Source organism: Opisthocomus hoazin, chromosome 10 (assembly GCF_030867145.1).
Source record: "Opisthocomus hoazin isolate bOpiHoa1 chromosome 10, bOpiHoa1.hap1, whole genome shotgun sequence".
NCBI classification, from domain to species: Eukaryota; Metazoa; Chordata; class Aves; order Opisthocomiformes; family Opisthocomidae; genus Opisthocomus; species Opisthocomus hoazin.
Window position 1 is genome coordinate 30,910,145 of NC_134423.1, and position 24,131 is coordinate 30,934,275.

The window sequence follows — 24,131 nt, forward strand, 5'->3', positions numbered from 1 at the left end:
AAAATGGATGGTGACACCGCTTCTTCCTTCCACACCTCCTCCCCGTGCCCCCCACAGGCGTTCCTTGCACTTCCAATACAGAGCAAGGTATCTGGGATGAGGAGGGTAGTGGCCCTGGGAGGAAGGCCGCGGTTTATTCCAAACTGCTGTCCCACTTTTTGTCCGGGTGGCCTGATTTGTACAGTAGTGCCAGTTCGCACTGTGGTGTTTACAGAGTAAAGACAGGATGTGCGCCGGCCTGTCTCGGAGCATTATCTGCTCGTGGTGTATTTTTAGGCTCTTGCTTCCATGACAAAATATTCAGTGACAGTATATTTGCCTGCAAGCCTTTGAAGGTTTGTTTTTGCCTCATGTAAAAGGTCCCATCGTTTGGGATTCAGCCAGAGTTCGAGCAGCAACGCTACGTTTGACATGTCATCTCCGTAACGTTTCCAGAAACAAACTTTGCGTTGCTTTCAATAAAGCCACGGGTCCCACCTTCAAAAGGCTGAGCTTGTGGCAAGCTGGCTGCTGCTCGCTTCTTCGTGCCAAACCGATTGTGGCGAGCGTTGTGAAAGCAATAGGATGTGTGTGCGGTGCTGTTAATTAGAATAAACAGAACAGCCTGGGGAGTAGCTGCTCTCAGGGGCCGCTCCTCAAGCTTGTCTTACAAGTAAGGCCCTAGTCCTAGCAGGGGGAAGACCTCCCCGGCGATCCTCAGTTCATTCAGCAAAGCCGGAGCAAAGATTGGTGTCGCAAGTGTTGGAGCTGAAACGTGAGCAAGTAGTGCTCGGAGGAGGAGGACGGATACTTCTGGTGTGAAGGGCTGGGCCAGAACTGCGGAACTTTCCACCAGCAGAGAGAGAGCTAATTCCCCGAGCTCAGCATATTCAAAGCCTGAACGCAAAACTCATCTTTTCCTTGAGGTTTTATTTTTTTTTTGGGGGGGGGGGGGTTGTTTGTTTTATTTTTTTGACAAGCTCACAATGGATAAAAATAAGATCTTAAGAACTAATCCAGTTAAGCTTTTTCTTGCCGGCTGAGAAGAGAAAGAGACAGAAAGAACAATAAATGCTTTGTTTCTCTTTTGCAATATCTGGTCAGTGGTCAGATACAACAGAGGTAAAGAGGTCACGTCAACACAGATAATTTGGAACTGGATATGCTGTGTTACTGGTCTGGGGGGGACACTGAGATTTTGGTGAGGACGGAACCAAGACAAAGCCGTGGGGGCACGACGACTTAAATGACTGAAGAAGACAAATCCTCTCTTTCAGGCTCATCTATAAATCAATTACCATTTGTTCCTTATTAATAATTCAGCTGCCAAGAATGTGCTTATTGCTTTAGAAGGGGGGAAGAAATACAGACTGTCCCTGTAGTGAATAGCTGGCAGTCTAAACGATGCAAGACAGCACGCAGGGGAATACCCAGAGAAAACCAACCATGGGCTATGTTAATTACTTGAATATTTTTGCGCCATCTCCTCCCTGTAAACCTTTTTGCCCTCTCACATCATGTTGGTAGGGCATGGCGTGCTCAGTGCAACGGGCCTTTCCAGCGAAATGAGACGGCGAAGGATCATCCTTCCATCTTGTCAGGGCCAGAAGGTTTTTCTGTGCCTCAGTGCGATGCTGAAAGCTGCAGAAGGGAGGGAGAGGGGGCAAGCTGGGGGGGAAGGAGAAGCCGAGGGGAAGCATGTGGTGGATGTCCAGTCTGGGCAAGGAGTTTGGGAGGAGCGGGGGGAAGCTGCCGTTGGGATGAGCTCACGAATGTGATATGAAGAGGGCTGGAGTGCCTCGAGGACAAGGCTCTAGGCTGTTTGAACTTAATACCTCACAGAAGATACCGGATGGATCGAGAGAGGAGTGTGACTGATGGGTCAGAATGATAATTTTAGCAGCTGTGTTTTCTGATGGGTTGGAGGAACAAGGTATTTCTCTGCTGTGCCAGAGAGGAGGAAGAGATCAGCTGGGATGACATAAGGACAGGCAAGTTGTTTTGGTTGCTAAAAGGAAAAAGTAGTAGATCTTCACTTGCTTTGGGGGGGTTGGGTTTTTTGGGGTTTGTTCTCTTAAATTCTGTGCAGGAAAATGCATCAAGGTACAAGTAGCGAACAAAACAGAAAACGTCTGGGAAGGCTACTAGAGGTCGTATGGAGCAGTGGTTCCAGACGCTGGGTAGATCCCTAGAGTAAGGTTGAACATTGTTGTTACGCGGCAGGTCAGCGCCAGGATGGGGATGAAATCTGGGGTTTCTGCCTCCAGTTGCCAGCAGTGTCCTTGCCATTACGCCAGCAGTGCTCAGCCAGCATGGCAGCAGCGTGTTAAAGGTAAGGCACGGCACAAAGCCGAAGTTAATCGGCTCAGCGGGACGTTGGGAGGTGGCGAGGCATGGAGTGCTGCCAGCGCTCTCCCTTACCAAGAGGCAGGAACCTCCAAGGCACAGCCCACCCCTCTCACATCCTGGCCATACTTCTGAGCACTGGTTTGGGGTCGGTTCTGGTCCGTGGCACGCCGGGCTCTGCTGCGTCCTTTCCCCAGAAGCACCTAGGAGCTATTTCAGAAAGTTTATCTGGGTGAACATGTCACCTGCAGACTTCGAGGTTTGGGAAGGGGATGAGGAGAGTGGGGAGGAGTTGGACTTGCTAGCGTTAATGTCTCGTTGAGAGAGGGAGTTGGATCCTGTTACATACAAAGCAGACAGTTGGTGCAGACTCTTAGTAAATAGACTTCGTGCTGCGAGGAGGAGGTGTGATTGGTCATTGCCTGTGTGTATTTTAGAGCAATCAAATTTGTTTCATGGAGTTGTTTTTTGAGGATGGAGTGGGTGTGTGGACCAAAGGCTTAGTCACGAGGGGAGGGGAAAGAAAACTGCCTTGACTTGTGAAATCAAATATTTGTGACTTATCCCATTGTTTCCCTGTCTTCGTGTAGCTTATGCCCGCATTCCCATGCTGTAGGAGTGAGCAGCGCTGCTAGGTCTACGTGTGGCTCGTCTTCCTTTTCGTAGCATCCAGGTGTTCCCAGAGGCTTGCCTGCTCTTTCGCACCCCGGCTCGTGTGCGCTCGCTCGCGCTCTCACTCGTGCCTTGGACAGCCCAGTAAGTATTTAGGGAAGGTGTAGGTAGTGAGACATCTCCCAATCAACAAAACCTGGAGGGTGCTTAAAAATGTGTGGATGATTCACTGGAAGGCCCTCTGTTCTCTGAGTCACTGCTGACCCAGGGACCCAGCAAGTGCATTATGCTGCTGAAGAGGAGACATAAAAAGAAGGCCATAATTGACTGTTACCTCTCTGTGCCTCGTGGTGTTGTTTCGGAGGAGCTGGGTGGTGTTCCTGGGTCTCCTGTCTGCATTTCGTCTTGAGTAATTGTTCTCCTTTGCTTCGAACGTTTCCCTCCAGCTTTGATTTGGAGTGAGTGGCAGTGGTCTTCCTATTGACCGTGACAGCGCTGTGCTATTGCTGTGAGCTGTTAAGCAGCGTTTTGTTGTTACTCTCATCTTGGCTGCACTGCAGAAATGGACAGATCTACTTGTACGCTTGTGTAGTTTTGAAAACACTTTAGGATTTGAAGAACTGAAAATTATTTTGTCTGCTGTGGATTCCTCTTTCAGGTCACAGCGGAGGGATGCTGGTCTGCTGCAGGCCAGGAGGGATCCCTCCTGTGGCTTTAAAGAGCTTCCAGTCTTGATCTAGCATTGAGGGTTTTCAGGTGATACAAGGCCTGTGTGGCTACAGGATGGTAACAAAGAGGAGGAGACCTGTGCTCCCAAACAGCATCCCTTACCCCTTTTGTGAGTGCCACAACCCCACACAGCAGCCCAGCCAGGCTCCTGTGTGGCTGGCATTAAAGGCGCCCGCCAAGAGGGGCCGAAAAGGAAATGAGGAAGAAAAACATCCCTTGTTTCTGGAAGTCGACTGATGGTTTTCCATAATTGGGCTGATAATGGCTGGCAGCGTCACTGTCACCCTGGATCAGCTGCCAAAGACACCGGGCGGTCGTTCGCCCGGCGTCACCCTTGCCCTGCCAACGTTTGACAGAGGACGGTGTGAAGCTGGTGTGAAAATCAAAAGCAGCTTTAAAATGTGCTCTGGCTTTTTCAAGTACAAACTAATATTTACCTGTGAGTCTGTTTCCCTCCTTGTTCCCCTCTCCTTGGCAAGCTCTAGATTGGCTGCTAGTTTAAGCTTAATATTTAAGCATTTATCCAGTGAGGTTCCCAGGACGTGAATATTAAATGTTCTTTTTAGTTTGGAGAGAGGGAAGGGGGGCTGACAACAGGAAAGCTACTTGAAATGTCTCTCTGTTACTCAAATGTGAGTTTTGATGCAGTTGATATTTTCAGCTGTTCGTTATGGACACCTCACGGAAAACTTTTGAAAAACATCTCATTTGAGAACAGTTCTGTCTCCTGTGGTGGTTGAAGGGTGACTTGTTTCCATGTTGTTTTTTTCTGGACTGCTCTTTAATCACTTCTTGCCTCGATTTTTTACTACTACTGACATTTACATGAAAATAAGGTATTTGTTTATATTGATTTCGGCTACTTGCCTTTTCCTGCTCCTTTTTATGTCACACCAGCTGGATTTCCATGCAAGCAATAGTGATGATAAAACCTTTACAGGAAAGGTACTGTGCACGCACATGCTTGAGATCCTGTTTGGATGATAAGAACGGCTTAGCGTGATACTGATACGTGCTTTATAGAGCTGTTATTCATGCCGCTGTGCTGCTCTCCCACACATCCTGCATTAGTCAGAGTTAAGCGTTGAAATTCTACATCCTTGCTCCCAGCCGTATCGCCAGTGCAGAGCTGGTGCAGTTTAGGGCGGGGGAGAATGAAGGACAGAGGGGAAAAGGTCTGTGCTTGTGTTAGTGCTGCTTCCCTTCGAATAGATCGTGAGTGCTGCAGGTCTTGGTGGGAAGGTGGTGCATCACGATAGAGCGAGCAACAATGTGTGAAAGTCGGATTTTTGGTGAGCAAGGGAATTCCTGGTGCCTTGCAGCGTGGGGAAAATACTCTTACCCCCTCCTTTTTGCAAAGTTTTTCAGTAGTTTCTTTGGGGTCTTTTTGTGTGGTTTTTTTTTTTTTTTTTTTAACATAATCTGTAATTTAGGAAAGCAGAATTGGGCTTCCATGGATAAGATCATTATCTTGGCCGGAGGGGATGGCTGGGGGAGTGACTCTCTTGCTGCATGGCACGTCTGCTGTGCTGTTAGGCTGCGAGAGGTAGCCTGAAAAAAAACCCCTTTCAACTGATCTGAAGATTTACTAGAAGAAAGGAAGCTTTCAGGTAGGCCACATACACAGCTTCCTTTTTTGCTGTTCAGAGTTTTTGGTGGGGGAAAAAAAAAAATTATTTCATCTGAAGCATTTTCCACCTCTCTGGTACAAATATCCTTCTTCTCTTATTGTATAGAAACAGTCCCCCAAAATAAAAGTCACAACCCAAAAGCCCGTAACACCACCTCCTCTCTTCCCTCACCCTCCTCAGATGTGTTGTAAAACCTGATTATGAGACAGAGAACTTTACAAAGTTGTTTCTCCACATACACACAAACTCTTGCAGAGTCTCGAGTCTCTGATTTCACTAGTAATTACAGACATAAGAGACTGTAAAATATTAACTTCTGTGGGCTTTTAATGAGGCATTTCATCTTAAATCTGCAGCATTCCCCTAAGACATCACGCTCTTTCAGGTTTACTTTTGAAGCTGGGTTTCTCCTGCATTGCTGGTGACTCATAATTAAGGAAGTCAGATTTGTAAAATTAACACAGCCTTCTTCCACTACCCTTTTCACCTCTCTCGCACGGCACACACCTCGTCTTAGCTCCTGGTGGAAACTTCAAGGCTTGTTTTGGTAGCCGAGGTCGTTCTTTGTCATCGGGACCGAGGAGGAAAGTCTGTGAGAATCTGCTCTGTGATGAAAGACGCAGTCTGCACATGGGAAATGATTCATGCAGAACTGATTCATTAACAACTCGCGGGATGCCAGAGCGGGTCCGGAGGCTGGGAACGCTCGATTGGAAAAGAGAGGTGGTTCATTGTTTGGGAGAATGGGAGAGACTGAAGGCTCAGGAACCCAGATGAAAGGTTTTGTGAGCAAGCTGCGTTTCGTTGAAAGTTGGTCAGCCTTAATGAAGACCAGGTCCTCGTCACGGAGCCATCTGAGCCCTTGTGTAGCTCTGCTGCTGAACGGCTCCCGAAGGGCATCCCTGCGGAGGGGCTGGGGTGGGGGAGGACGGTGGTCGGAAGTGCACGCGGCTGTGGGACCTGGTCCCCTTCTTTGCGGTATGCTGCTAATTAGTACTGGTTGTGCAAATAATTATATATCGGAGTTGCTGTTAAACCAGCTTGAAAAGCAATATAATTCAGAGCCAGTGGAATTAATGGAAGACTTAAAATGCCTGTGCAACTCAAGGAAAGTATCGATCTGCGTCTGAAGTACCTGAGCTGCTTTTGAAAAACGGGAGATGGGCACTCTGCAAAATTTCACCCTGGATCTGGTTATCCATGCGGGGGAGGTACAAACACAGATGTCAAATCTTGAAATAGCTGCTTTTCAAATTACAGGAAAAGCAGCGACATTTTCACTATATAATAAAGAAAATAACAGCAACGAACCTTGAGTAGGCTCAAACTATTCCAAACGAGATAATTGGAGGCTGTAGCACAGTGTATTTTTAGTTATATCTGCTATAAAGTAAACATGTTCATTGCCCAGGACCACCAAAAATGTTTCCATAAGAAATGTTGGCTTTGTCCCAACTTGATAGAATGCACAAACATTTGTCTCAGAAGCCAGTTCCGACTGCTGGTATTTATATGAAGTTTCTGTTGAAGGCACTGGCAGTTGTATATATTGTGAAGCAGAGTCCAAGGTCTTAAAACTGTCATTTTTCAACACTCACTATGATAATCACTTTTGCTTTTGTTAGCAGACATATATATTTGGGGCAACAGCTCTTGGTGTGAGACTTCTATCTAAACACTGTGCAGTACATTAGTTTCTTTTCTCTTTCAGCCGTTAAGAAGCATATTCTCTTCTTGGTTCTTTTGCTCTAGTTTCATTTGGGCTGTATCAACCGCTGATGCTAATTTGCAAAGCTCTCCTGACTTAAGTGAAAATAGGAAGACTTTTTTCCCTACAGTATCAAGAAGATGCATGTTGAAGCTAGATATTAAATGTAAATCAGTATAAGTACCATGGAAGCTAACAGAATAACTGAGTTTTACAGCAGCTTTTTTTTTTCTTTGCATGTTTTTTTTCGATTGCTAGCAGGACTGTGCGCTCCAGTTATTCTGTCTTCCGTGAAATACTTTTGTTTTGAATGCACTCTGTGTTATGAGAGATTATCTGAATCTCTTTGGCATTTCCATCCATCCATTTTCTCGTTATGCAACTCCTCTGAACATACAAATCCACAGACCCATCAGTATGCCTGGAATCTCCTCGGAGAGAGGAACTTACTGGTTCGGCTGGATGAAAGTGTGTTGGGTTTTGGATTTCGTGATTGGAGTTAAACACAGGATTCTGGGAAGAAATGACGAGCTTCTATGAAAAATGACTTTTCAAAAAGGCACGCTCCTACTGAGAGGCCGAGGCTCTTACTGTGTATGTCTCCTCCACCCCCAGTCCCCTCAAGGCTGAAGCACAAATAAATCTGGATGAGTCTGACACAGATCTGGGCAAACAAACTTTGCTGAAATAAATAAAAGGACTAGGACTGCTTAGAAAAACTGGATTTCAAATTTGGAGGAGTTATGAAAATCATGCAAAAAGTCACATTTGCTCCATAAAAGGTAACTGGAAAAGGGCTTGGATGCAATACCTTCAGAAGCGTTTCTGGCCTCGGATTCCACTGACACCCCTTATTCTCTACCGATTGCTATTGATGGTAAATTGGCAGCAGTGAATTACCACGCTCTTACCAAAATAAAGCTTGCCCTATCTGCCTCTTGCAGTAATAACAAGCATAGTTAGGGTTTTTTTACCTTGCTTTGCTGACCGCTGTGGGCTTCCCCAGGGTGGGGGGGTACCATCGGAGATGCTTTAACTGCATAATTTCTGGTACTAGAAACCATGTGTCTTCAGGTTTGTGCCTGGCTGGGGAATTCATCGCTTTCCTTTGAAATGTCAGGAGTAGAAGAGTGTCTAAGTGCAATCGGGCAAGCGTAGGTGGCAGAAATATTTGGATTATATTAGGAAGTTTAGAGCTGGGTCTATGATTAAGCCTTAATTAAGCATTAGGATGTATTATGTCCTTCTTGGGGTAGGAGGGTGAAGGACATGCGTGGTTGGGCCTCTGAAGTACCTACCTTCTGTGCTGCTGGCTATCAGAAAAAGGAGGAGGTGAAAGAGATGTAGGGGGATATAATTACAAAATGGCTAAAAATAGAGGAAAGGGAGCTGGGTTTGATAGCCAGTAGCCACTATCCTGTAGCTGTGGCATAAGCAGAAGTGGTGTAAATAACAGAGATTAGTAAAAGTACAGAGGAAAAAAATAGTTAGATCATGATACTACATGACAAAACGAGATCTGTCTGTAGCTTTAAAGAAATCTAAATTAAACTAAGCTGTTATTTGCATGCCAGCAGGGAGTAGAAGTGGACACAGCTCGGAGAAGAGAGCTGTGGAGTACAGGACAAGCAGGAGGCGGCTTTAGAGAAGCAACAATGGACAGACAGTTTATGGTAAACCAATAAAATGTACTTATGTCTGAATCTGAAATTAGACTCTGAAAAATATGGTCTCAAGGCACCTGCTAAAGAGCTTAGCATTACTGGAATCTTAATAAATGACTCATGCTGTCATAATCTGATCCTGACATCAACTCTCCGTGCTGTATTTCTTCAGCTTTTGAGTGGGGGAAGGGGAAGTCTGCAAAGCCTCAGTAAAGACTGAGAGATGTAAATAGGTGGTTAGAAGCCCACACAAGATCTATTGGTAATTTCTGTGTTGTCAGCTACTTTTCAAACCCAGAACAAATGAGACTTGAGTAGAAGAATTATGCAGCATCAGAAGAAATGAGAATTGCTCTTTCCCTTTAAAATCTTTACCTGATGCTTCAGGCTGTACATTCTAGCAGTGCCCGTCCAGGACTTCATGGCCAGCGGACGCGTGGAGCTGTGCCACCCACTGGCTGCCATCCTGTGCTTACCTGTAAGTACGCACGCAGTGGTCGGCCCGAAGGGTGCGAGAGCCTTCGCCTGGCTTCCCCCGCTTCACCCGCTGCTTCCTCTTCGTGCCTTTGCCGCAGCGCTTCTGCTCCCGTTAGCAGCTCCTGGCGAAGGCCAGAGGCGTCGGAAGTCAGCTACCGTCTGCGGGTGTGGAGGAGAAGTGTTTGTCTTCTAAATCCAAAGGAGGACTGTAGGGGGAAGAAGAAGCAGTCCAGATGAGAGCGTTACCAGAGCAAAACAGCGGTGATTTTTGATAGCATTGAGGGGGTGACGAACAACTCATTCCTGGGATTGGCTCTGAGACAAACATTTTTTTGCTTTGGGAGAATAATTTAACTTTGTTGCTTTGGGGACAGTGAAAAAGTCCCCTCTCCGTAGAGATGTGTTGCAAATTAGATGTTTGTTAATTGTTTTAATCTTGTATAAATTTAAGTGCAAAGTCGAAGTATTAATTATTAGTTTCCTCTGCGACAGCATGATAATGTGCATTACAAACCTCAGTTCGACGCAGTTACTTCTATTTCTAGAACTTGAATGACAGTACTGTTAAAATTGCACCAGAAATTGGAAAATTTAGTGATGCTGGGCAAATTGAGGGGAAAGAGATGGCAAGGGATCAGCTTTTGAATTACAAATGTGCTGCATGGGTCATTTTTTTTTTATTCAGCGTTATTCATTTGGCCAGTATTCAGGGAAAGTTGAGATTTTATCCAACTTTTCAGTGAAGCCCTGTGGATATTGCTGTGCTCTGCACACGAAAGCCAGATTCTGCTACAAGAATAAACGCTTGCTTTCCTGGTGTAGACCAGATGCAGGGCCAGTAAGGAACTGCTTACCATGTTTTGTGCTTAAGAGAAAATCACAGCTCGTGGCTGTAGTCCTCAGTGCATTTTAGAGCATACTGGCAACTTGTTTGTCATGGTTTTAAAAACCAGCTTCTGCTGGTGGTTTTTAATAAGAACCCGATGCAAATACGTAACTCAAACTTTTCCTGCTTGGTTTTCTCTTTTCCTTACCTCTTTTTGCACACGCTGGTGTTACTGGATACTTGAGCTTTCAGGCATTTTGCTCTCTTGGAAGATTAATGATAGGGATATAAAACTGATGGGTTTTGCAAGCAGGAGTATATGTGTGTGAATGGTAAGGGGAGGGAGTGGGTCTCTGACAGAGTAAATCTGAACCTTGACAAAAATGCCCTGTAATATCTTACTGCTTATATCACTTTGCTTATTTTGCACTGCTGCGTTCCACTGATTTCAGCTTTACTTTTAAAGGAGGAGAGTGGGTGCAAGGAAGAGTTTCCTCAGCCATCTAGAGGAAAGATAGCTGCAAAATGCTCAAAAAGGAAAATAGGAAATAACAAGTACATCTTTTAAAGTGTGAGGTTTGGGTTTTTTCTTTCTTGATTCAGGATCTTACAAATTAAATCAGATTTGAACCCCCCCACAGAACAACAACAAAAATAACAAAAAACCCAACCCCAAAACAGCAACAAAAAAACCCCAGTCAGACGTGGAAATCAAATTCCTGTTATGCAATGTAATGTTCTCGGTAATGTTCTCCTATTTTCAGACAGTTGCAGAGGATTGGTTTTTGTCTTTTTTTCTAAAAAAAGGAAAAAAGCTTCAGTGTTGCTGTCATTCTTTTTTCCTCCCTTCTCTGTTTTTGCTATTAACAGTCACTGTTGCCCTTTGTTCTTTGAGCAGCAGTAGTCTGGACCGTTTGGAGTAGCAGTTTCAGGTGTTAAACTTGCCTGGTAAATGGCTTGTAACAACGTACAGCGCTGGATCGATCCTAAAGGTGTTCAGCCTGAGGGGCTTTTGGTTTGTTTCGTACGGACACTGCAGTGGTGTCCTGACCATGCCTTACGCTGTTGTGCAAGCAATTAAATTACCTGACTGCATTCCTGGGGTCTTGGTCTCTCTTTCTTCACTTAGTGTTTTTTAATCTCTGGCTATAACTGCCCTAGGTGTGGAGTAACCTCTCTACTGGACACCTCTTGATCACCTTTGCATGCAGCATACTGTAACCCTCAAGCCTTTGGCTAGCTTCTCCTTGGGCATCTTTCACCGAGCACTGAGTCTTCTGAGCTATCTCCTACCTGTAGGATATGGGTGCAGAGTCATTATCTTTATTGCTTACACCAACAATGCAGGCTGGGACAAACCTGCTGCGAGGCGTCGGTCTGCTCGCCCACTCCAGCACGTCGCCCAGTGGGTCTGCTGGCCACGGAGTCACCATCCAGGTGGGGAAGCGCGGGTCTCTGCCGTTCTTCGCAATGGACTGACCCTGGACATCGCTGAGCCGCTGGCCGCCTCCTCTCTGCTGCTGCTTTGTCTTGTCATGTCAGGGCTTTGTTTTTCTGAATCATTGTTGAATTCACGTCTTTGTTATCAACCGCTGCGAACTGGTATCAGCTCAGTGATCTTGCTGCGTTCTGGGTTTGGTTTTTGCTTTATCTTGCAGGCTCTCGTAGCCTACATGCTCTCACACTTGCAGGTGGTGACAGCTACAGCTCATCGTGTTTCCCTTAGGCAGGCTTGTGGATCACATATTTTCTCATTCTTACCTTGCAAGTTCAGGATACGTGCGAGTTACCAAAGATGCACTAGAACACCCTCTGGCAGTGAGAGTCTGCATTACCCACTCGGTCTGAACCTCGACGCTGTGAAGAGAAGAGCTCTTTACAACTTCTGTTGTTTAATCCCACCATCCAGTATAGAGACACTCTGAAGACATAGTGTCCCACCAAAATAAATGGTGCTGCTTTTGGAGAGAACCATCCCAATACTGAACTTTTGGCCAAAGAAGCTTTCGTATTTTTAAAAGAAATCCTGTTAGGTAGTATGGAATACTAAACGTATCGAGTCAGTTGTACAGGGAGATCTGCTCAGCACAGGCTGGTTAAAAAAAAATGGTAAGACGGAGGAACACTTCAGTAACCCAGTGGCATTTTTGGTGCTTAGATTCTGCTGATTTTAGTGAAGCCTGGATGTGCTGAGCTCTCAAGTGGTTTGGGGAATACTTCAGCCTTCAAGTCTAGACTGTGCTTCGGAACAGGACCAAGAGAGGACAGCAGCTGCGTGTGCTGTATTATCAGATGACTCTGCACTTGGATGGGAGAGATACCCCTGCTCAGGGTGTCTCTGAGGGCTGTGGGCTCTGGAGATGGCCAGCCAGTCAAATGCATCCTCAGTTGTGGTACATGTCCTGCAGGTGTCCCTGCTCGCTGCAGGGCGGTTGGACTAGATGACCTCTAGGGGTCCCTTCCGACCCAAAACTTTCTATGATTCTAACAGAACTACGTACTAACTCATCTCGCACCAGCTTTTGGCTTTCATCAGGTTCCTCCAAGAACTGTTACAGCCTGCCAACCTGTGAAAAAGTCTTCTGCCAAGTTAGAGACCTGAGCCAGCTTTTGTGGTATGATGCTGAGGGGATGGGAGCCAACGAAGGAATGGGAGACATGAGATAGGGCAGGTCTGTGGGAATGGGAATGTGTTGGACAGGAGAAGGACCATCTCACCAAGGCAGTGCTGGTCCTGTAGCTTGGCGCAGCTGCCCTTAAGCCTGCAGCCTACATCATTTATAGGTGAGATGACTGAGTGCTCAAGACCGTTCTCATGCTCAAACGTGTGTTTGCATCTACGCAGTGAGCATTCAGTTAGCTAATAAAGACGTGGCAATTGACTGTGGTAATTGGAGTGTTGTATCTCCACAAAAAGCTGCCTTCAGTAGAGCACAGTGTTTGCTCATCCAATCTTATGTCCTGTCTCAGCCATACCAGTTATTTGTCGCTTTGGAGAAAGTGCTCCTTGAGGGTTGAGGCAGGACAGCAGAAAGAAATAAAGCTGGCCTGTTATTTAGCCACGTTCTTCCCAAGAACATGCAGACGATGATGTTTTGTCCAAAGTCCCTTAAGAGCGAGCCTGAGGAGAGATTTCACAATCATAGAAATGTAATTAGCCCCCAGGGCTTTGGGGAAATAGGATTTGTTTTACCTTATCTTCTTATTAAGGGGAGAGGGGAGAAGGGGAGGATATTATCTTTGAAAATAAAACATATGGCTCTGTCATTTTTAGAAAGTCTTTTTAGAGAAGATTGTAGAGAATTCTCTTTCTTCTGCCTTATGGACAGCATTCATGCCATGGGCGGTGGTAGACAGCAAGGACAACACGTTTTCCGCAGTGTCCAGTCTCTGCTAACAGGAATGAGTAGCTGTGGTACTAGCAGTTGAGAGCTATGTTATGCTTTTAGGCTGGTTTTGGTTTAGATAACCACTGAAGCTGTTCAGGATTTGGGGACTGCTTGGACAACGGTGACTTGGTGTCTCTCCAGTGTCTCCTGCGAGAACTTTGTCGGCAGAAGGGCTCCGTTAACCTGGGTGCGAGGGTCACCGCATCCAGAGAGCGAGTCAGGCCTGTGGATGTGCTGGCTCATCTTCTATATAGACTTCCTAGCTTTTACCAAGAGCCCTGGGGTGGTGGGAAGAAGTGCCCTTTACCCTCCGGTTGACTGGGAAGTTTGTTGTAGGTATAAAGAGTTTCCACGATCCGTAGGGAGAGTCCCATCGGACGGAGCTTGGCACGAGAACACTCTTGCAGAACGGGCCAGGTGCTCAGCTGGTTGGTCACCCTGTCACGGAGCAGTCTGCACGGAACGCGTGACCCAGAAATACCAGGCACTATATGAAGAAATACATACTATAAATAATAACTGCAGGCGTTGTCACTTTTCAGGGCTGTAATATATTTGCAGGTTTGAGATGTTTCGTAACGTGTAGCAGCAAGTCCCTCAGTGCTGGCAAAAACTCCTTACATATTTCATACGCAAGAGCGATGTGCCATGTCTGCCGGCTCCCCTCGGTCTGTCACTGAGAGCCGGAATTGGTCGCGCTTTGCCTTCCTCGCTGTCGCAGCAGTGTTTGCAAGAGGTGCGGGTCTGACCAAGCTCTGCCAGAGAAGCTTTTGGGAAAACTCTCTCAGGGCAGCCAAGACCAGCGCTACCGCTGTCGGAATAATTGTTTGTGTGTTTTGGTTTGGGTTTGTTTTGTTTTTCTGGATTGGCTGCCAACAAAACCAAGGGAAATAATTCCGAGTAAAATTTCAATTTTCTTTTTCATTTCTTTCCTTGACAAATTAAAAACCAGAAATATTTCATTTCACCCAACCCCTGAAGTGTTTCATTTCAGTCATTAAGAAAAGCCAGGGAAAGGAAGGGTTAGACTTCAAAGCAAGTGCCTGGGGGCAGTTCCCGTTCAGTGGAGCGGAGCCCTCATTCAGGATGGAGGAGACCCTGCTCCCACTCTTCCCTCTGCCAGGGAGGGTTTGAACACGCTTGTCTTGCTTCCCAGGAAGGTTTGCTGGGAACGGGATATTCCAGGGTGAGGATGGGATTAGGTGAAAAATGAGTTGGAGGAGACACGGGCGAGGTGTAAAAACAAAAGTAAGCAATGCTGAAATAAGCTCTTTTTGCTTTGAAGCTGTAATTTGGAAAACGAAACTGGAAGCTTTGCAGTTTTGTATTGTTCGTGAACACTGCTTAAAGAAAAGGTGTTAATATCAGTTTTGGATGATTTTGTCACAATGGAAATTCACGTCTCTGTGTGTTTTCAAAGCCTAGTTTTATTAGCACATCTTTTAAGATGTCCTACCTTTACACGCACAGCATAAATTGTTGAAAGCGGTGCAGAGCCTGTTCGTTAGGACATGCATAAATGCTCAAGAAGTACCACTGAACTGACGTATTCTTACTTGCTATAGCTCTTGTCTCTGCCTCTAAATTCACCCCTTTTCAGAAAATTAATAAACCTGGAGCCGGGTTACATAAAATAAACATTTTACAGTTTTCAGAGGTAACTTCTCAGCATGAAGACCAGGACCGACACGCCTCCTTGCAGCGCTTCTCGGCGGGCTGTGGTGACCAGCACCTTCTGGGACGGTGTCGGGCTCCCGAGCTGGCCAGGCAGCCTGTGCCGCGGGCCTCCTGCGAGGTCTGCAGGCTTCACGCTGGCTTCCCCTGCGTGGCGTTCGGTGGGCTGGGGTCAGCACCGCACACGCGTTAATGCCGGTCTAAATGGCTGTCGTCCTTGTGTTCTGACTGCAGATCGCTAGACGGCCGGCTGCAAGTGTCTCACCGGAAAGGTCTTCCCCACGTCATCTACTGCCGGCTGTGGCGGTGGCCCGACCTCCATAGCCACCATGAGCTGCGTGCCATGGAGATGTGCGAGTACGCCTTTAACATGAAGAAGGATGAAGTCTGCGTGAATCCTTACCATTACCAAAGAGTGGAAACCCCAGGTACTGCTGACCCCATGTGCAGACACCTCAGCTTCTCGGTACCAGCAGAGGGGATTTATAAGTGCTTTTCAAAATTGAATAAAGCAGCAGGCATAGGGTTTTAAAACCAAAGTGTATCTATTATTGATGATAATCTCTTACTGTGCGCAGTGGAATAATTTATGAATCTGCACTCAGTGGGGGACATATCATTTTAAATTGATAAAACCCAAGTTGAGCAGGTTGCACTGTTGCCAGGTTCCTAATGTGGCATTGTGTGCACCTAAACAACTGGCATGCAGAGTAGATACAAGTGTGAACTATGGCAGTGTCCTGTGGATCCCTAATTGTTGGTATTAAATTAAGGATAAACTTACTGTTAAGTTGAAGTGGATCTAAGAATAGCTCCCAACACAACCGAACTCCCTGTTCCAAAGTCTCCTCCTGCTGCTGAAAGAGACTTTCATCTGGCGCTGCAGATAGTTCTGCTGCGTGTTAGTACAAATCTGCAGAGCCAGTCTGGATGTTTATGCTAATCCTACCTTGCTGTTCTGTTTTATGGGAAATTTATTCCTTTTAAATCATGTGGTATAACTTCTCTAAATGGTTTTTCAAGAAGACCTGTTTCTTTGCCTGGGAAGGGGCAGACAGACTAGGTGTGTTCAGATAAGCACGTATCCCGTCCCCAGCTGAGATACGTTAAGAATAGCATCTTTAGCTGCTGCTGTTATTTCAGAAGCAAGTATCAAATTGTGTCCCTTAATTAGCAGCTTTAGTATTGCATGTATTTAAGGGTGTTACTCCAAACTGGTCTCTCCTCATTTTCCAGGGTTTCAGTCATTTTATTTTAAAGCTGTTAATATTGCTGTTCTGGTTGGTTTTTTTTCCCCTTTCGTTTGTGCAGTGTTACCTCCAGTGCTGGTGCCTCGGCACACAGAGATCCCAGCTGAGTTCCCGCCGTTAGACGATTATAGTCATTCTATTCCAGAGAACACTAACTTCCCAGCAGGTATCGAGCCACAGAGCAACTACATTCCAGGTACTGCCTATCTTCCATACAGCGAGCGGGGGGGAAAGGGTCATATTGCACAGTGAATCGTGTCTATGTACGCCAAGCTGGATGACTAGAAAGTCTTTCTTTCCACGTTACTATGAAGCTAAGGAGTGGGAACCTATACAAAAATAGATGAAAGCTGTAAATGCAGACACACAACAGTGCTGTTTATAGTTTTGTTTTGTTTTCTTTAAACTCACCTCTTCCCTTCAGTAGTACATACTCAGTTTATTGTGAAATCTAAAGCTGAATGTTCCCTTAGCAGGTTTAGATTAAAATGAAATTCAGCCATTTTAATTTGAGTAAAACTCTCTAAATTTCTGACGGAATTGAGCTCTTCTATTTATGCATCTCTTTTACAAGCAATTTACACCTTATTTGCATGGACAAGCTATGCAGCTGCACACCAGGAGAGGAAAAATATGTGGACAGAAAACTGTCTACGTGGCTTAAAGTTTTATGGGACTGAAAATCCAGATTTTTTTTGTTTCCCCCCTCTGTTATTCGCGAATATGCTGTCACTATCATCCTGGTTGTGCCAGCTCCTGCTTTCAGCAGCTTGAGGAAGAAAAGTAATAAAAAAGAAATTTAGCTCCTTATGAATAACAAAGTGTCTAAAATCCAGACTTTGCATCCAGTTGCAATAACAGTATGATCATTTTATGCTTGTAGAGACACCTCCTCCAGGCTATTTGAGTGAGGATGGCGAAACTAGTGACCACCAGATAAACCCCAGCATGGATGCAGGTAAGTCATCTTTTGCCATTTGCTGCAGCTTTATAGGTCATATCAGGGACTCTTTTAAAGTTTTACTGTGGGGCACTGAAGATCAGATGATGGTTTGAGGTATTTTATCCCTGTAGGAGTGCAAACATAGCCTGACATCTCATGTAAAGCACAGGGCTGTATGTTTTAGAGCTGCCAGTGAGAAGTACAGCACGTTCTTGTGCTTCCTAAAATCCATCATTAGACAGTACTGAGCAGGAGCCTGAAGCAGTGGAGACACATCTGAGAATGATCGTTCGTGCTGTATCTGCATCCATGCATCTGTACGCGTGTGAAAATTTTGCATGTAGCTGATATTTTTCTGCAGAGGCATTTTTCTGATCGTTTGGTGGTTCACATACTGAAATGTCCAGTGTAACTATGACTGAAATGGCCACTAGGAGATTTGGTTTGAAATGGGTATATCATTTAGTGGAGAATCCCATAGAAAGTTGAAAGTCTAGGTTTTCTCTGACTGCCAAGAAAACAAGTAACCAGGTCTAGGATGAGCAGGCTTAGTGTTCATGCTAACCTGTGTCAACACACTGAAATGAACCATGCAGGTCTCATCTGTCGGGGAGTAACTGTTTCAGGCATCTTGTTGATCTGAGCGGTGTCACTGCTTGTAAGCACATCTGAATCAGGTTCTGAATTCATAGAACTTTTGCTTGAAAAGCAAAAACGCGTCATTGGTTAGAAGGGCTGATGTTTTACAAGAGGAATATGCAAATACATGGCACTTTAACAGACAGACAGACATGCAGAACCTAATTAATGCAATTACTGCACACAGATATCTTGGTTTCTGTGCGTGTCTTCAGCCGTAGAGCATACGTGGGATTCTAAAAGAGGGGTGACTGATTTGCAGTCCTTCACCGCAGTTAGACAGATGGAGGAAGGCAGTGTGGGTTTGTTTGCCTACATCAAACATAAGCCTATTGGCACGAACCATTTTAGTGCATACAATTATTGGTAATGTGGTTGAGGTTTGGAATGTATGTATGGCTTTTTGGAAAGTGGGCTGGAATAGGATTGGTCTGGAAGATGCTATAAATACCCAATTCATGTCCAAATGCTATATCCCTTCCTTCGGATGTCACGGACTTCCCTCTTCATAGAAAAACAAATTCTAAAGAAACCAGCTGAACTCAGTGTGAGAGGAAAACAAAAAATGGGCTGTACCACCTGTCTGCATCCGTGTGGCATCCAGAGACTGTGCACATTGCTCTGGACATCCAAGTGCAGATATCTGAAATATATGCGCAAAATTTGTGGACCAAATTGAAATGATTGGGGATAAAATACTGACAGTCGTTTGGTCAGGTCTGTTTAGCTCAATCCCATGCTCCATTGTCCTCACACCATTAAGATTTGTTGATGGAAAGTGTTATGTTTTCGACTCTTATGAGTATGTTTTGTGCCTAGCAATGTAAAATCAAGCTCTCAAATGCCCAGCTAACTGGGTTTGACTGGAGCTGTCGTGGTGGTACCTGGTGTTTTGATAACTGCAAGTAAAACAGACAACTGCGTGCTCAGTTTTGAAAATTAGTGGGTTAAGCTTAAGTGAACGCATTATGAAGATGCTTAGCAGTACTGCAGATGTAGCAAGCTGATATATAAGTAATAGCATTTGGGAGCTTACGTAAAGAGTAATGAAAAACAGAGGAGCTGCTGGTGTCACAAAATGAGGCTTCAGTGAGAAGTGGGTTCTCCCTCCAACAAGCCTGGGCAGCCCTGAAGATTTTGTGCAGGTGTTTTTCCTTGTGCAGATGCCATACTAATAATTACAATGTCTTGATTTTCAGGTTCTCCAAACTTATCACCGAACCCTATGTCTCCAGCACACAATAATCTGGGTAAGCATGTGATCTTGAGAACTGTGTGTAATTACAGTCAATATAGTGACATTTTAATTATGATGTTCTTGCTTGAGGTTGTGCGCTTTTGATGAGGGTGTGAGCACCGTCGATGTTCCTTTCCACTAATCCTCTTTACCGTGGTAACAGTGGTTCATAGTAACTCTAGATGAAATAAAGAAATCCGAACTTACATCAGAGAGTTACATGAAAAATGGGGAAACGTTGGCAGACAAATACCAAAAAGGAGGAGTGAAGGACTGCAGCAAAAATATGCTTGGTTGATTACATGAGTTTGCAAGGAGGTCCTGTGCAGCCTGCTGTAGGTGACCCTGCTTCTGCAGGGGGCTGGACTAGATGACCCACAGAGGGTCCTTCCATCCCCGAACATTCTGTGATTCTGTGAGTGTGTCCGTCTGTTTCGCTGATAGTTTTGTGCTCATGTATTTTTAAAGGACACAGACTGGGGTTAAATTTTGTCTCCTGAAAAGTTACTTTGTAAATTTGTAGTGCTTAGCCATCTCTTTTACAATGGACCAGAGTGCCTTGCAATTTTTTAATGTTTATTCACTTGGTGTGACATCCATTACAGGGCAAATGCTGCTATCCATAGATTGTGGAGAGGGGGCTGAGGTTCAGAGCTACAGATTTGCCTGCACTGCTTCATCACCTCGGGCAACCGTCTGCTTGACCGAAGGGCAACAGATGCATTACAAGAAAGAAATTTGTCACTCTGAGGGTGGTGAGGCCCTGGCATAGTTGCCCAGAGAAGCTGTGGCTGCCCCCTCCCTGGCAGTGTTTAAGGCCAGGTTGGACAGGGCTCCGAGCACCCCGGGCTGGTGGAAGGGGTCCCTTGTCCCCTGGAACAAGATTATCTATAAGGTCCCTTCCAACCCATTCTAAGAGTCTGTGCTCAAAAGAGCCTGGAGGAGCATTGTGGGTGAGATGCACAAACCACGGATGCGCTGTGGGATTTTTCTGACCGAGCCAATTGGTTTTCTTCAAGCAAACTCAGGTTACGCTGCAATCTTGAGTTATCTTTCCCCCCCCAACTCCATCCTGGGCCCCAGGAAGATAGTCCAGCCCTGAGTGCTGTACTAGACCTGACTCACTGACTCACCCCATAACCTGTAGACAGTAAATAGGAGGAAAGCCGAAGAAGAAGGAATAGCAGTTGAGCAGGGGCTTTACCTTTGAGATACTATTAGTGGTTTTTGAGATACTATTAGTGGTTTTGTGGCTATCTGTGAACCTCCGGTATCTTCTCAAATGGCTCTGCCCTTTGTATTCATACCTAGAGACATAAAAGGTCTGATCTTCATCAGTTTGAGCTCTTACCCTGTTTGAAATTGCTCTCAATGGTCTGTCATAAAAAGCACTCATAGCTCTGGCTAGCTGCAGGATCAGTTCTCTAAATGTTCATTAAGCCAGCAGACAGAGGCCACTTGAGATTACTTTTGAATACCCGTAGCTGTAAAGTTTACATATGCTTTTAATCCTGGCACGGGGTACTTTGACACCGCTCCAAAATTTGTTAGTCATTGGCTGCCTTGTGGATATCTTGGGGCTGTTGAAGGGGGGATTTCTTTTCTCTCCCTTTTTTTCCCCCTCTTTTTTTTTTTTCCCCAGAGCGTGGAATATGGTGCCACTAAATTTTTATTTGCTTTAACTGTTAAAGCCTAAGAAGAGAATCCATGGCTGACTTCTTTTTATTTCCTTTTTTCTTTTTTTTTGTTTGAATCCATTACATCCCAGTGTGCTTCCTAGGAGTTGATGAGAATCCCTAGCATTTTTTTTTCAACCTAAAAATAAAAAGCCAATTACATGTAATAAAACCAACCTGGCAAGTTGACTGTGGCATCTGCCTTACGTAAGGAAGAAAGGCGATTCTAGCAGAGGCCCCAGTGTATACCCTTTCTAACAAGGCCACTGGTTATTGATGCATGCTGCTCAGCTGATGGGCCCCTCAGATGTCTGATGTGCTGTCTGGTGACAAAAGCTAAGCAGGAGCAGGTGAGGCTGGTTAACCGCGAGGAATCCCTTTGTAGTCTAAGGAGCAGGCAGCAGAAAAGCGTTTTCGCTTACCGACATTAAAAGATACCTTCAAGTTTTGCAAACCAAAGAGTTGTTGCTCTTAGGCAAGAGCTGCCACAAATTAAGAACTTCTTGTCTCTTTTAAAAATGTTATTGTCAATTTTTGCATGTCAGGAAGCAACAAAACGAAATGGCATTTAAGAGCTGAGCAACTCTTAAAACTGTCAGATGACAAAATCGTCATCATCACAGAATCCCAGCATGGTAGGGTTTGGAAGGGCCCTCTGTGGGTCACCCAGCCCAACCCCCTGCCGAAGCAGGGTCACCCAGAGCAGGCTGCACAGCACCGCGTCCAGGCGGGGCTGGAATATCTCCAGAGAAGGAGACTCCACAGCCTCCCTGGGCAGCCTGGGCCAGTGCTCCGTCACCCTCAGAGGGAAGAAGTTCTTCCTCATGTTCAGCTGGAACTTCCTCTGCTTCAGTTTGTGCCCATTGCCCCTTGTCCTGTCGCTGGGCACCACTGGAAAGAGTTTGGCCCCATCATCCGTACCTTGCAGATGGTGTATCCAAAGCCAGGAGCTGCCGACAGCGGTGTAGGGGCGAACACCATCAGCCCGTCGGACCTTCCGCCTGCAAAGGGGTTGCAGAAGCTGTGGGAGCAGAACCTCTTCCCGGCGCTGGAGGTTCTTTCCGCAGCTAGACAGAAGTTAGGTGGTGGCTGGTGACCTGCGGTGCTCCTGCTTTTGCCGTGCTGTGTAATTCTGTGGATAAGCAGAACGCTCCAGGGTCTAGGGCTATACTTTGATCTGCAGAAGTTTTGTCAGGCTTTCTCTGTGTGTTTGTTAAGAAAATTGAATAGAAATGTAAAAACACAACAGCGTGCAATGAGGGAGATTATCAGCAAGCTCTCAGCAGCAGCATGCGGTGGGTTTTTCCAGTTTTGCCATCAAGAAAATAATGTCACAGCATTGGTGTCTGTTTATTTAACCAGAACTACCTGAAGCTTTTAAGACAGTTTACTTTGTGTAAGCTGAACTTTGGACTCAAATCCTACGGCCAGATTCCAGAGAATGACACAGGCAATCAGCTAGCATGAGGCAAACCAGCTAGGACAACAGAGGCTAGGTTTGTCCGAGGTGCAGCGTATGTATTTCAGCGCGAAGCTGTGAGACCGTGATAGGGGGCTGAAGGAAGTCGGGGAGTTTCATCTTTCCAGTCCCAGGCACAAAAGTGTGGCAAGTTAACATATTGGGATTTATTTTTTTTTTCCCCCTTTCAGCTTGCGCATTTGATTTGGTAGCATTCTAGTTTTGGTCCAAACTTTCAGCTGTCAAATTTTCAGTTGTCAAACATAAGCTTTAAATGGAAGCTACAGATATCCGACGATCTCTTCTGTACGGAATACGAACTGGAGAAAATACAGCAAACAACCGAAATGAAAGGAGCGTTGCCAGCATGATGCGGACATTGGGAATGAAGTCAGGGAGTTTACGCTGGCCAAGGGCCAGGCCTGAGGTTGCATGCGTATTGTTATTTTCGAGCGAGGCAGTCCCTCGGTGCACAGGAAATCCATTGTCAGTGTTTGCTCCGCAAAAGACTTGACGCAAAAGCCGTAAGTGGAATAAGCACGTACCCTGTGGTCAAAGCCATCAGTAAGCTACGCCTCTGCGCTGAAACACCGTTTCCCAAAGCAGCGAACAGACAGCCCTTCTCAGAGTCCGGCGGGAAGGGAGCGTCCACGCCGATTTATCTTTATGTTTCGGTGGAGGGAGTGAGAAGTAATGTGGTGGCAACTTGTGCAGTTGGGTAACATACATAGTAACTTCTGATACACGTTGTGTGTCCAACATATTGAGACGAGGATAACAACCGCTCTTAGGCCTAGAGCACACGGTGTAGAGCATGCAAAGCAGCCAGCAGTTTTTTTCCTCCGCAGCTGAACAGCTACTGCTTTCATCTTGCAGGGGAGATGCAGTGTGGGTAGCGTCCCAGTACCCCGTGGACACTTGTGAAAGCAAAGCTGTAGCGAGTCAAGGTTGAAATTGTGTGGAGACAGGATTTGCTTGGTTTTAGTGTATCACTTTTAACTGATTGTGTACCCCCTCGGGATTCTTTGGTTATAGCAGAGCTACGTTCTCTTGCTTCTCCCCAAAGAGTAAATCCGTAAATTGAAAATGGATATTCAGGACAGCTCTAAAACAAGAGGAAACTCGCCCATCCCATGACAGCTTAAGCTGAAGCCTAGGACCACAAATCACAGGAGAAAGCAGCATCGTTAAAAGCTTGGCTGCGTTCTTTAGAGACAAGTTTTTCTTCAAAATAGGATTTGTTGGTTTGTGTTTTTCCTCAAGTTGCAAATAAGCCAGAAAGAAAGTTTCCGTACATTCTTCAGGGGGGAATCTACAGTTCCCTTGAGTCGTAACCAAGCGGAGGTGGCTTCTGAAGGAAAGGACCACAAAACCATAGAGAGCAATATGGGCTTTGGTGTGTTTGTAACTCGAAGAGCACCAATCTGAGGACATTACTTGAGGATGAACAAAAGTTGATTTGCTTTTTCTGGAGCTGAGCAGCCTTCCAATTAGAAAGGCACTTGCTGTGGAAGAAGAGCACAGTCATGTGGAACATGATCTGGTTTTTTAAGTGGGTGGACACACCTGAGGAAGCTCTGATTAGTGCCGGTGTTTGCTGTACCTCTGTACAAACAGCGCTGGAGTCATGTGAAGCCCAGAGTCCGTTACCACACACGCAGATTACTGCCGCAGGCCACGACTGCTCACTGATGGAATGAGGCTGGTGTTGGGGAAATAACACCTGATGTGGCAGTGCCCGGTGGGACAGCCGAGTATGTCACGCAAAAGAAAAAGGCAGGGACAGTGAGCTCGTACAACTCCTGCATGTGTTCAGTATCATCTCTCCGTCAGGAGAGGGGCTTACTTTAAGCTAAAAAATCGTTTGCAGTGTGGAATAACAGCAGGTATGC

At 45.7% G+C, this 24,131-nt stretch overlaps 1 protein-coding gene across 1 annotated transcript in view; it reads left to right on the forward strand.

Annotated features, from left to right (window-relative positions):
- Window positions 1–24,131, forward strand: part of SMAD3 (SMAD family member 3) — a 78,390-nt gene that overhangs the window by 40,262 nt on the left and 13,997 nt on the right. The window contains exons 2-5 of the mRNA XM_009945414.2: window positions 15,270–15,463; window positions 16,347–16,481; window positions 17,169–17,243; window positions 19,067–19,117. Of these exons, the coding sequence (XP_009943716.2) occupies window positions 15,270–15,463; window positions 16,347–16,481; window positions 17,169–17,243; window positions 19,067–19,117 (455 nt within the window). The remainder of the gene's footprint in view (window positions 1–15,269; window positions 15,464–16,346; window positions 16,482–17,168; window positions 17,244–19,066; window positions 19,118–24,131) is intronic.